At 42.6% G+C, this 14,282-nt stretch overlaps 1 protein-coding gene across 2 annotated transcripts in view; it reads right to left on the bottom strand.

Annotated features, from left to right (window-relative positions):
* nfixb (nuclear factor I/Xb) overlaps window positions 1–14,282 on the bottom strand; it is a 139,916-nt gene that overhangs the window by 14,107 nt on the left and 111,527 nt on the right. Inside the window, exons 5-11 of one of the 2 annotated variants that reach the window (XM_030735552.1) lie at window positions 13,195–13,260; window positions 11,144–11,218; window positions 10,302–10,422; window positions 9,941–9,976; window positions 9,203–9,333; window positions 6,019–6,093; window positions 44–172 (exon numbers count right to left, since the gene is read on the bottom strand). In XM_030735552.1, coding sequence (XP_030591412.1) covers window positions 44–172; window positions 6,019–6,093; window positions 9,203–9,333; window positions 9,941–9,976; window positions 10,302–10,422; window positions 11,144–11,218; window positions 13,195–13,260 — 633 coding nt within the window. The remainder of the gene's footprint in view (window positions 1–43; window positions 173–6,018; window positions 6,094–9,202; window positions 9,334–9,940; window positions 9,977–10,301; window positions 10,423–11,143; window positions 11,219–13,194; window positions 13,261–14,282) is intronic. The other variant, XM_030735553.1, reaches the window with a different exon arrangement.

Raw genomic sequence — 14,282 nt, forward strand, 5'->3', positions numbered from 1 at the left:
GGTTGGGGCGATCAGGGGGGATCGGGAGCTGGGTTGGTCTCACCTGGTCTCACTCCCGCCAGCATTGGCAGTGGGTGGTGGGTGAACGCCATGCGGGGGGACCTCGTCTGGGAGGACAGGGCGCTGAAATCGAATTTCCCCGGCTTCTTAAGAGAACCAGGCGATGAGAGTCCTGGCAAAAAGGGGATCAACAAAATGGCAGAACAGAAACGAGGTTTTAATCAAACATGGCTCCTTTTCTTACTTCGACTCTACTCAAAAAAAAAAAAAAAAAAGAAAGATAAAGAAATTGATCAGACTTTTTCAGATTTGATTACAAGAATCAAATGATTATGACTGACTGAAATCAATGGATTGATCGACTGATTCATTCATTGATTTGTTTGATTGGCTTAACATACAGATGGGTTTTCACAATCTGTCTGTCCGATGCCCTGTGTCTGTACAGTCAGCGAGCTGTACCACGTCTGACTGACTGAGGGGGAGGGGACTGAGGACAGGGTCCAGTGAGAGGCCATGTTTTAAAGCAGCAGGGGTTCAGAGTGAAAGGAGGTGACGGGAGACGGGGAGGGGTGGGTCGGGGTAGGTCGGGAGGCCGGGGGCACAGCGTCAGGACAGAGGAGAGCTGGGAAATGCACTGGCAGTTCAACTATGGTCACCGCTGAGTGTATGAACAACGCAGCATTCCCCTACTCCCTTTGACCGCTGAAATCTAATCAAACGGGGTCTCCTTTTTGAGACGTAAACTATCTGACTAATCCCAAACCACAACGCTCTCAGAGCCCGGCACAGCTACAGAAAAGTCAACAAACATGCCAACCAACCTACTCACTGCACTTGTCAGGATGCCTCTTTAGAATGAATGGGATTCTGGATGGCCTCATATCTGGGGCAGACTGTGCTTTCAATTCAATGCCAGCATGAGCTGTGCAACTACATATAGCTGCAGAAGAGCATGCCAAAACATACATCAATGGATCCTCTGATGTAGTGCCCTTCTGCATATCTGACTGTCAGGTATTTTATGTTACTGACTTATAGTATTTCATAAAGAAGTGCTTGAACTCTCTCTCTCTCTCTCTCACACACACACACACACACACACACACACACACACACACACACACACACACACACACACACACACACACACACACACACACACACACACACACACACACACACAAACACATACACGCACATACACAAGCTGTTCAGGCTGGGTGGTAAGCACCGGGCGAACTGCCAGTGAAGGCTAGATGGGAGAGCTGTAGAAACATGGAAGAAGTTAAGCAGGAGAGGAGCGGTGACGGCATGGCCGGCACACATAGACAAACATATTAAAGTGTCCCCCTTTGTCTATAAATGTCGGCTGAGGCTAAAAGCCTGCATGAAATATCCCTCAGTTTGGCAAAAACGGGCACACAAAGTATAGGCCCGTCTCACCAGCGGACCAGAAACATGGCCAAAAGTGTGAGAGCTACAGATAAAAGAGGCTCTCTTCTGTGATCAAGGCCTTGTGTGGTGGGTGCTGAGGGAATTTATTTTGATGTATGGTAATCCAAAGGCACAATTTAGACTTTCTGGGTTTGAGGAACAGCGCCAAATGGTGTATCTGACCTCTGCGTGGAACCGCAATGTTGAATATAAGCTGAAATAAAACTCTGGAAAGAAAAAAAAATCCATAAAACAGAGAATAATGAGGAAGTTAAAGTACAGAAAAGCACATCAGCATGGACACACAGACCTCATTACTTCTCTCTGGAACATGCGGAGCTCATGTTTTGCTTCGCATTCGGTTGAAAGAATATAGTGATAAACAACCTTGGCGAAAAAGAGGCCCATAAACTACTAAACGACACAATATTCACACATATAAAACAAACACATTCAAATAAAGACGTGGGTAATTTCAACATGGCCCAAGAGATGTGGAAATAGATTTTTACGAGCTCAGCTTATAAAGTCTAACAGAGCAGATTTCTAAACAGCTTTTTTTAATGCTAAACTGGGAAATGTTTTATCACTATTTAGCCACAATGCTCATAGACACCATGGGTGCAGCTGTGCGTGTGTGTGGGCACCTATAGGCATAGAAAAAGGTGGGTGCCGGCACTTATGTTCGGCCAGGCACGTCATGTGACTTCACAAGTACGTGGGAGGAATGGACACAGAGAGGAGGACGCGGTACGCTTTATTTACTGAGAGAATTATGGGAAAATAATAAAATCTACACACACTCAAAAAAACCATGAACTCATCCATCTGGTAATGATATTATACTTCTGTTAGCGTGCTTGCTTAGGAACATATTACAACCAATTTACAACCAATACAGTAGAGAGATGTTACAATCTACTGTTAATGCGCTTTGGATTAAAATCACTGGCAAAGATTTATAATGCCGCTAAAACGTAATATTCTGCTGGAAACTTTCGTGTGATGTCATTCACGTGGATGCTACTTTAGCATGTATTAACCACCTCAACGTAAATACAGACCAAGCCCACCATTCCCCCACCATGACAACTGCAATCCCTGCTGGCAGCAGCATCGTAAAGCAAGGCACTGAGCCTGCCAAACTGCTCACGAATGGCTCGAGAAACTTAAATTTTCATGCCTCCAAACTCTTAAAATTCCAACGTGACAGAGCACCACAGGACCCAAAGTATTTCCTGCCAATGTCCCGGTGCCAGAGACCGATCGACAACACCGGAGGTCCCCTGTCCATAACCAAAGGGGTCAGAGCTGTTTGACAAGGGGCACCTACACGATGTTAGGCAGAGGTTTTCAATATTGTGGCATATGTAACTATATTTTATATTCCAGCACTTAATTCATCTCAAAGACTACATGAAAAAAACGACTCTATAATAGGGAGTGCTCGAGAGGTAGTCCAGATTTAATAAGGCTGTGGAGTAAACCAGTATTTTTCTTTGGCACAGACAGCGAGGGCTGAACCTTAGATCCAGTTCCACTTTTAGATGTTTTTAGGGTTTCAATTGTAGTAAAACACTTTTCTGTGAGTATCAGGGATGTCATAGCACTGCGAGCCACTTCACAATATGCGCCATTTTTATTTCACACATCAAACGAGCAGCTGCGTAGGATTTGTAGCAGCAGCAACCTGAAAGCAGCGGACCACCACAACCAGCTGCTTCTTCTGCACACGTGCAAGTTTCTATTTTGATGCATGCCTCCTAAAGCCCGTTCTAATTATCCTTGGAAAACAGGCACTTGACAACTGGCTTCAAAGTAAGGGAAACAAAAGGACAGTATATTTCATTTTAATTCTGACCTATAATCAATACTTTATTTGTGAACATTAGAAGAAAATGTGGGCATTTTTGACTAGATGCAAGCATAAATAACTGTTTAACTGTTCAACCTTCATTTGTTCCTGTTCTGTGAGGACTATTTTGTGAGCACCCTATGCTCTCCACTGGTTAACTGCAGCCATCTTTAGTGCAGCGGCTTAAACAGGATGTGAAACGACTCTCTGTAGATCGGCTCTGGTATAAACTGTAAAATGTAATCTGTGGCCAGCAAAGTTTCCAAACTCTGATTATGTGATAGTGATGCCACTGGTGTATTCTTGGCCAGAGGTCTTAGGAAATGTAGGGTCTCTGAGTATCAATATTTCCCTGGTTCTGATTTGATTTTGCTAATTTTTTTTTTTATGAATCTGTAACGTGTGAGTTCCCTGGCTTTCTTCCCACAGAGACATATGAAAACACATCATTTAAATGGCATTTCGGTTCAGTCGTACTGTTAAAGCCACAGAGACTGAATCTAAACATGTTGTGTATTAAATACGCCCCTGCAGCAAAGCCTGTTTGGCTCCAGCTCCACTGGAGCACGTATAGGCACGACTGTGTGCCACCACATCCCAACTTCAATTATAACCAGCTTATTATGCATAAACAGCCTTAAATTATACATATTGTTTTTAGTCTCTGTGATATTCCCTAATTAGTCGGTATCTTGCTGAAATATCTATCTATGTGGCTTCTGAGTGAGGAGCAGCAAATGAGGCCCAGATGCCCAATGAAAGCTTTGTCTGATAAAGCTAACAGAAGTTACTCTGATCTCTCTCTTAATCTGTGTGTGTGTGTGTGTGTGTGTGTGTGTGTGTGTGTGTGTGTGTGTGTGTGTGTGTGTGTGTGAGTCTACACATATGCGCACACACACAGTTGTTTGTTCTACGTTATTTCTGTGTCCTGCTCCTGGCACACTGCACTAACAGACTGGCAGCCAATTGCTCCCATGACCCTGTAGTCTTGCCATGCTAACAAGCTGGCGACCACACAAACCCCCTAACTGTCACAGAACTGGTCCACTAGCATGTGTGCATGAACACAACAGAGAGAGGGAAGATCTCGCACACTCCTCACCCAGGTAAGCAAGAAACAACAGCGTATATCAGCAGAGGGGCGCTCCTCGTTAACTGACTGCCACGCACAACATTAGCACTCGTAAACACTAAGGTAATGTCCTTAGGGCATAGCAAGGACACCTTAACAAGGCAGCCATACACACATGACAATTTAATGCCCAAATAATCAGCTTGTATTCTCTGTCAAAATCACAAATGCATGGGAAGCCCACCCCCTCCTTCCCTTACTGAAAAGCTGATAGCGGGTTTTCCCACCACTGAGCAGCAGCAGCAGCAGCAGCAAGCAGGCAGAAGGAGAGAACGGAGCAGAGCTGAGCGGGAGACAGCAGACTTAATGATGAATTACATGATCACCTGCTATGCCTCAGAGCTTTTCATTCAGGTAGAGAATCACCTTCGGAGCACGAAGAGGCGGAGGCTCTCCCCTTTCCTCCTCCTCAACCTCCCCCCTCCTCCTCCTGTCCTCCGCCCCTCTTCTCCTCTCCGCATCTCTCACTCCCAACACCACCACCACCATCACCAGAACAGATGTCTGCTGTAACCCAGTAGCTCCCTTCGCTGTAGACACATGGAGGCGCCATCTGGACCGGAACGCTGCTCTTCTCCAGATTGGGGAGTGCGCTTATGTGTGTGTGAATGTAAATCAGAGAAAGAGCTTAAATTTAGTTTTCTGTGCGCGTCTGCGTGTGTCTGCATGTCATTTGTAAATGTGCGCGTTAGTGAGTAAGCATGTCTCGGAGGCAGAAGGCGCCTTGTGCATTGATGACACACCTGAGTGCCTTTAGTCTTGTTTGTTTGGGTCGTATGTTGTTTTTCCTGCGCTGTCTTTCAGAGATGGTTGAGTCAGGCCTACAGCAGGTGGGACGCCACTCAACAGCTCTGTCTAAACAACCGGCAGGATGAAGCGGTTCTACTCAACAAACCCCATTCACACACCCCACTCCTCCTTCTCTGTGTCTTTCATCGCTTGCTTTCTCTCTCTCCGGGCTCAACAACAAAATTACAACACCCAAAGCACTTAGCTGAATGCTGCTGACAAATTCATACCACCTCAGAAACTCTGTTTGTATTCATGTGGTTTTTCGGATGTGATAATGCACCTAATTGCATATTTACAATAGGGTTTCCATCAGTATAAGCATTCAGATATGTTCTCAATGCCACAGAGATGTCTTTATCCTCCTAGACGTCAGATTTCTTTCACAGATTTACATCTTTAGGGCAGACAGGCGGAGGATGTTATGGAGCTACTGGGCTACCAAAAGGCTTTGGTGAACCCACAATGGACAACAGCAGACATCTGGCAGAAACACAACCCCACCCAGCAGCAGCATAGCCAGAGAACAGAACACAAACAGAGGGATGGAGAGAAGAGAAGAGAAGAGAAGAGAAGAGAAGAGAAGAGAAGAGAAGAGAAGAGAAGAGAAGAGAAGAGAAGAGAAGAGAACAGAAGAGAAGAGAAGAGAAGAGAAGGACAAATAAAAATAATGTGGAACAGCTCTGAGAGCTCAAAGACTTGAAGAAAGGACAGAGAGAGAGAGATGTACACAACCTGAGGGTGGTGTGAGCGGAGGTAGAGCATGTATACATGTACACAGTATAATGTTTAATGTTGTTCTAACCATGGTAAGGAAACTGCACTCCATCGCTCTCATGCTTAATCTTCCTCTCCTGCACACTGGCCAAATGGTGCTGCACTGAAAGGCCAAACAGGGGAGAAGGGAAGAGTTAACAATGGAAGAGGGGAGGAGAGAAAAAGACAGAGACACAGAAAGAGATGGAAAGAATGAGAGAAAGAGAAACAGGGGTGGTTAAATAATAGGCAATAGGGGATCTTAATGTTATAGAGTGCAGCAAGTGTCTATAAAATAGTTACATCATTACTGCTGGCAGTATTAAAATGGCAGCATGTGAGTGGGAGGGACAGAGAATACATGAAAATTTAGCAATTTAACACAATCCCCAAAGTCAAATACGACACCCAAGAGATATAAATGAAGCCTATTGAAAATACATTTGATGTGATCACCATCGTGTTGGTTAAGAGTGCTGTTACCCAAAGGGTGAGTGGCTATGATTTCAGGAAGTAGATGGGTGGTTATAGAGGTGCTGCTTTGCTGCACTACTCAAGAATACTCAGATGGATTTGGCTGGTAAAACCTAAAAGGCATCTGGAGAATAATAAGAAAGGAACAATTCAACATTCTGGGAAATAAGCAGAGTATTGATAGTTAGATGAGAAGACTGATACTCTCATATCTGCACTGCGAAGCAGCATGCTATAACAGCCAGCAGATGGTTAATGTTAGCTGACTACAAAGTAAAATAATAATAATAAAATAAATAGCAACAGCTAGCTTGGTTCTAGTCTATCAGCAGCTCTAAAATTCATAAATTAATATTATAACACGTCTGTGGAGGTTCTCAGCCATCCAGGTCATGGTAGTCTCACGAGCTTGAAAAAAAAGGCGACTGGGCTTTTTTGAAGATGTTTTACTTCTCATTTAAAGCTCTAAAACCAAAAGGTGGAGAGTCCCCGGTATTTAAACCCTAGTGGGGGGGTTGCCCCGTTTGGAGGTGAGCATTGACCCACTATTGATTATGTGCATCATCACATGAACCAATACATTTAAACATTTTACTTCAATTCATGCCAAAAAAAAAAAAAAAGCATAGAGATGCATTATGGCTATAAGCCCATTAGCCTAACTCTGCACAAAGAACGGAAGCAACAGCTAGCTTGGCTACTGCTATGGTTAAAAAACAAAACAAAATAGTAATCTCATTAATAATCAGGTTGTAACTCATTTATAACCTGGAGGAAACCTGTGACTGTGCTGTAGCTTGATGGTAGCCAAATCAGCTCTGCCATTAGTCTCTGTACGTATTTATCTAGCAGGCTGCTACTTTCCTATTTACTGTAGGCTTCACTGTGCAAGGACATAAATCGCTGTATTTCCCAAAATGTCAAAATACTCCTTACATATAAGAAAAACATATGAAAAATACATAAAAGTCATTACTATAGTTTTACTATATATTAGATTTTTAAACCCACTTGATAAAATACAAAGGGGATAAACATTTGCGCATAAACATTTGTCTATGTAGCTATTTGTGTTATATCTCCAGTGTGTGCCTAATGCATGACACTCTCACACACGTGCACTTGCAGTTTTGGAGGTAAGCTCGATGGATGTTAGCTCTAACGCCATTAAAAAAAAAAAGTGTCCATCTCACAACTCAGACAACAAACAGCAGGCAGTGGGGTACACTCAGTTTGTGGTCTGATTAATTGTTCAGCCAGAACAATCAAAGTTTAATTTATTTTTTTTAAGACTTTCATGGAATAGCTTCAATATCAGATTTCCTCCCGTGTCCCATCACAACAGCGGCGCGGTGCACATAAGATAACTGGTACTGGAGAGACAACCTCCCATTTTAAAACATCTTTTTTTGGATTATGTTAGGCTTTAAATGGTGTTGCATTTACGCCCACTGTACAGGAGTGGTGGCAGAAGTTTCAGCCATGAAAATAACAAAACTTGAAATTTCTGCAAAAACCCCCCAAAACTGTGTCTGAAGTGTTCAGAGTAACTGAGAAAGCTGTTTTTTTACTGGCTGTATGTGAGAAAGGATGCTTTAACCTGGTTGCGTCTCTCCACCTCAGACAGGCTCGGTGGGGCTCTTTTTAGGCATATTAAAAGGATTAGAAGTTGAAAATGAAAGATAGTGCAAGTGGGGATGATTGGGGGGGGTGGGGGGTCGAGTGATGAAGAGTCAACACAGACGCGTGATAGGGGCATGATGGTGAAAGAAGATGAGCTGTAGATTCTGGTCCGTGTCAAGTCAGATGATATGGAATTTAACCATATCTGTATAAATGCCAAAGGCAAGACATTTCTGGGAAATACATCTTTTTGCCTCAGAGTTATTTAGAGCATTACCAATCTAATAGCTGTACAGTAAGTATGAAGCCATTGCCAGCAGCTGATTACCTTAGCTAAGCACAGCAAGACGTAAGGGGGGTGGAGGGGAGCTAGCCTGGATTTGTTTAAAGGGGACCTAGCATGCTTTTTCTTATCTTTTGTCTCATATATACTGTTACAGTGGGGGATGATCATATTAAACATGGCTGTTTCAAATAATGAAGTCAACGCTCAAACCTTCTGTTTAGAAATCAGAAGAAAGTTGGCTCGTTTCAGACTGTGAATGAACCGGGGGCTCCACCAAGGCCGAGATAACATCAGATACTCCACTGGAGTCCAAGAATAAGAAATGCGCAGCTTGAAATGAGCATAAAAGGTCCCCCATTTTTAAGGTAACATCTTCTATCTACCCAACCGATCTTTGCAAGTAAACAAAGACTCCAGGAAATGACCTCACCCGGCAAAGAGCGCATGTGTCAAACTTCCTGTAAACCCACTTGTTTTTAACGCATCACATTTTGTGCAGATCTCACAGGCAGCTTTTTGCCACCGTTGCACAGAGCCAGGCTGCTCGTTTCCCCCCCTTGTTTAAAGTTTAAACCTGACGCTAACCTCAGCTGGTGCCAGCTTCACGTTTACTCTGCAGACATTACAGTGGAATCAAACTATGGCAGCTAACTGTATTTCCCCAAATGTCAAATTATTCCTTTAATTCCAGAGAAAACCACTTTGGATTTGAAAGTTATACTGGCTTTACAATTCAACGTGAAGCCAGTGCTATGAGAAATTTTTAATTTTGCCTCTGAGTTGATGCGGACCTCAGCCCAGCTTCTGGAAATGCATTTGGAATCTGATGGACTGGTTGCGGCGGGACTACCTGCATCCACATCATTGGGCCAACCGCTGGACTGGGAGCTGCTGCCAGCCGCTGGGGAACGGCCTGAGTAGAAGACATCATCCACTGGGCTCTCCATCTCACTGTCGTCAATGGACTTGCGCTTGTTGGAGCTGAGAGAGAAAGGAGAATGAAGGGAATTCTTTTAATTCCTGAAGAACAGCAGAAACGTTAGTAAAAGGAATTTATTATGAGACTAATCTGATTTACTCGTTTTTAATAAAGAAAGCAGGCCAGGGTTTCCCACTGAAATAAACTGGCACAACTAATCGGTATACGGGACACTAATAAATGTCATATCATATATCATTCCTGAAACATCTGACAAACACAGGCAAAATAGCAAATCATACAAATTAAAAATGTCAAATTTTCTCTTCAATTATTGATGTTTTATTTTTATATTACGTTATAACCTGAGGGAACAAACACGAGGCCAGAATTTTAACAGCATGCTGCGTCCACACCAGCCCAAAGTGGCCTCGCGCAGGAAACCGAGAGCAGAAAGTGTGCCTGGTGATGCTGGAGCCCATTTTTGTGTGTGTTTGCACATTCTTATAAACGCATACATCTGTGACCAATAAAATAAAGGGGGCTGTGAACGTACAGCATGTGCGTATCTGTGGGACAGCATGCGTGTGTGGCTTTTGTTCCGAGTGTGATGCTGGGGTCTGTGTTACATTAGTATCAAGGGAGATATTCTGTAATGAGTGTAACTACCTCCGTGGGAGACTTGCATAAAGCTCCATTTCAGTCCTGCAGCGTAAGATGAGCGGGAGAGGACGACAGAGGAGGGGAAAACAGACACAAAAGACACAAACAGAGACGGGGTGACAGACAGATCGGTGAGAAATATGAGTGGGAATGAGAGAAGTTAGTGATGAGGAAGGAGAGAGGGGAGAGAAAGACCACGATCAAAAAGCAGAGCAAGCTAAGCATTAAGAATACAGTGAAGAGAATAAGAATAACTTTATTGATCCCAGAGGGAAATTCACATAGAAGCTCACAGAGGTTAGAGAATGAAGAATAATAAGTAGTACAATTAGATTTAGAAGGAGTGCTTTGAGTGCTCTGTGTGTACCTGGTGGAGGGGGTGGAGGTGATCGAGCGCCGTCCCAGGGTCACCTGGTTGATGTTGTAATAGCCTGGGCTGTCCAGGTCAGCCAGAGAGAAGTTGGGGCCTGTCGCTGTAGCCACAGGGGCTGAGGGAGCGCACACAGAGGAAAGACACACATCACATAGAAAACTCAGTACACACTACTCTGAAATTTCTACAGGAAGGGTTGTCGTTTCACCACAGATGTTCCACACTTTTTTAATATCAAAATAGTTCTTCATTTCATTTGTGGATCCCAGAGCACGACTCTGATGAGCCACTGATGTTTCTGTAACGCCTACAATAAGATTCAAATTTGTATTTTCTATCTTTGGACTGCCGTTACTTTTAAACTCATAGATGGACCAACAAAATGCTGGTTCTCAGCTTTCTGCTACAACTTTGGAGACACTGACAAAATTACGTTTACAGGATGAACTCTCACTTTGGTAAACCTCTGACTTTACTGTTGATCTAAAATATTTAGATGGCTATTTATATAATATAATATAATATAATATAATATAATATAATATAATATAATATAATATAATATAATATAATATAATATAATATAATATAATATGTATTACTGCAAAGTCTCAGTGCTGCTTGTGTTTTGTTGTTGTTGTTAATTAAAATCCTTTAAAAAGGCCAGAGCCAGTACTGACTCAGTTAATCTCTTTTAAAAACAATAAATAAATAAAAGACCCATTTTTTTAAATTACTTGGTAAATAGTTAATTCAGCTACTAACAACTACACACTACTGCTTATAATAAAGTAACAATATACTAGGACTGGCAGGAGACAGAGGTTCAGACTCACTCTGCGACACACGGACCAGCTCGGCTACGTTCCACACCCCTGAAGTAACAAAGCAGTCCTGGAAACTTAAGTTGCCTGGGTGAAAGACAGAGAAAGAGGAGTCTGTGAGGGTGGACTGCATGGCAGAGGCAAAAAGTGCATAAAATTACACCTACATTCAGAATGCAAACTTAAGCACACACACACACACACGCATGCATACACACAGAGGCAGAAAGGGCTGAAAAACATGTGTGGAAAGGCCTGACACACTGCCGGTGTCACCCAGTGGGCCCCATGTGTTTTCTATAAGTTATAACAGGCCTTTGGTTTGGACATGTTCAATTTCTTGACTGTTGACAGTCCAACATACACAACCAATCAGGTCCAACAAGTGGGTGTAATCTCCACACAGACAGATATATAATGGATGCACATTGTGATCTTTATGTATATATCATGCACATGCATAATAAAGAGCACGTGTATAATAAGAGCTCCTGGAACAGTGATATATATATATATATATATATATATATGCACTTCCGTCCTTTAAGTCTACTGAGACTGTAACAAAACCTTTATTACAACTTGTGTTGTAGTTTCACAACTACGACCATCATTTCTTTCAGTACTGATTACACTGAGCTGTAAAACTGGGACCCCCGGTGGGTTTTATCAGTGGAAAATCTTTTTCACAGTTTTTGGTTTTCACTCTGTATTTTAAAACTTTATGATCGCCTGACCGCCCGCGTTCTTCGCAAAGTCCGACTTTTTTCTTTTCGGCTGTGTTGACGTTTCCGGCGCCATGTCACTTTTATTTAAAAATAATACTGGTCCCAAGTATGAAAAATACTAGCTGTTAAATGAAGTAGCACAAACCTTCAACACTTGATGCTTGAATACTGGCCGTTATAAGATTTTAGCTCTACTTGAACTCAGCTTCACAGTGGCTATATTAAGTATATTAAAATGAATCCAAAATCATCATTTCTACAAACAACGACTGAATAAAAGTGTTTCAGCTGCTTCTGTCCTTAACTTTGCTCTCTTGATTTACCCTCTTGGCTCTCATGAATGTCACAGCATTGGGCAGATATTTTCAGCTAAAAGGCATTAAAAGAGAAAAACAAGCAAAAAAAAACAAAGTACTGTACGATACCTATCAGCTAGCTAACACACGCGGCTAAATAGCCAAACAGGAAGTTCATGGAAACAACAAATAGAGATGAAAGGAAAGTGAATATTGGACGGATATTAGTCAGTGTCTAAAAAGCTGATGATGTTTCCTGGTATTGTGTGAATGTGTGTGACAGACTGCTTGAACCTTGTTTTCCACTTAAGTAGCTAAAAAAATAGCTTAAAACAGCTCGCAGTGCAGGTTCCATCACAAAGTAAAGCGTTAACTTTAATTCTGAACTTTTGTTCCCCAAGTAAAGTTTAAGTATGTGCTGTCCACATCGGTAACATTTAGAGCTGTTTGGTGTGTGTGCGTGAAACACACTGTTTTATGGCTCCAGGGCCGAATGAATTTTAAATCCACACCCTTCCTCCAAACCTACTCCCTTCTCTCCCTCCTCCTCTCCTTCTGTCCATCACTTCTCTCCTCCCTTGTCTTCACCCCCGCCTCTCGTTCTTTCATTCAGTTCTTTTCAGTCCCCCTATTTTCCTCCCGTTCTCCATCTCTCGCTCCTTCGCTCCATCCCTGCCCGGGGTTAACCACAGCGGGGAGAGCGCATGAGGTCAGTGCTCAGCTCGGCAGTGGCCATGTGGTTCCCATCTTCCAATAACGTCAGTGTGATTTATGAGTGGCCTGCCACAAACCCAGCACAGCCCCCACGCTACAGTACCATCAGCTCTCCTTACCATAATAAACTCAGATCCAACTCTGCAGGGACACACTTGCACAGACACAGAGGCCCGCACGTTGGGGTAATGCACATACATGTGCATGCACTTCTGTATAGGTCTGACTGCATGTAGGCACAGGTATGTCAAACATTTTTATGCATGCACGTGCATGAGGACACATAAAGCGTGAGAATAATGGAATACTGTACTTGTAAACATACCATTTGGTGGGGGCTTTACGTCTGTGTCTCCTTGCTGGTTTGAGTTGTCTGATTGTCCTGATTGTTCTGAAAAGAGAGAAAAAAAAGAAAGAAAGAAAGAAAGATGGTTAGTCAGGTGGACAGATGTCTGGACACTTCCCAAGGTGAGGGGGCAGGTTAGGATCAGAGGAAACGCTTCGGAAACTTGATGGGAAATGGCACGCTCTCTCGCTCCTTCCACTGACAACAGACAGACATGGAGCTGAGATTAAAGAGAAGCACATATTTCCACTTGGGTTGAGTTTCAGTTAAAATGGCAAAAGGTTACCATCATCTCTTTCCTTTGAGTACCTTTAACAGATTCTCATCTATTCATTTTCTCACTTAAGGCCTTAAGGTACACTCGGTAAAGTGCTAGAAATCTCCTAAAAACAATCTTTTATTAACACCGACTTGTTAACTGAGTGGTTATTGTAATTTCTGGGTTCCAAGTATTGATTGAATTGATTGATTCAATCAAATAGTGTGAAGTTGGTTTGTGTGCTTTAACGAAGCAATTTCTCACACTGCCTTTGCCATTCTTTGAATAAACTCCTGCTACAGGAATTTAAGTACAGGCCTTTGACAGCATAAACTATCAATAACTTCAAATGTGTGTATTCTTATAGTCTGTGTTCAACAGAACAACTTTTCTCACATTGTGTGTTTTTATTTCTTGGACTTACTCAAACTCATTATTTGGTTAGGGCTTCAAACAGTATAGGGTAGGTAAAGTGATAATGTTTTTTTATTAAAATCCTTCATTAAAAAAATGTGGGGTTAGGGCATATCTTGCGGTTGTATCACCTGTTTGTGTTCACCTTAACAAAACTACTTTCCTTTCTATGCATTCACTAAGTAACACAAACACTAAGTAAAATCCACTGACTGTGAAGGTTTGGTAAAGTGCTTGAGCTTAACTTCCCACACTGACTAGTAAAATGCACACTTTAGCATTGCAGGCATTGTTTGGATTGCATCTCCTGTAAGTGCTTTCATCTATAGGGACGTGCAGGCAGTCAGAGAGCTGCCTGCTTCAGCTAGTTTTCTTTGGCCCGCTAGCTGCCATT

This window comes from Archocentrus centrarchus, chromosome 8 (genome assembly GCF_007364275.1).
Source record: "Archocentrus centrarchus isolate MPI-CPG fArcCen1 chromosome 8, fArcCen1, whole genome shotgun sequence".
Lineage (NCBI taxonomy): Eukaryota > Metazoa > Chordata > Actinopteri > Cichliformes > Cichlidae > Archocentrus > Archocentrus centrarchus.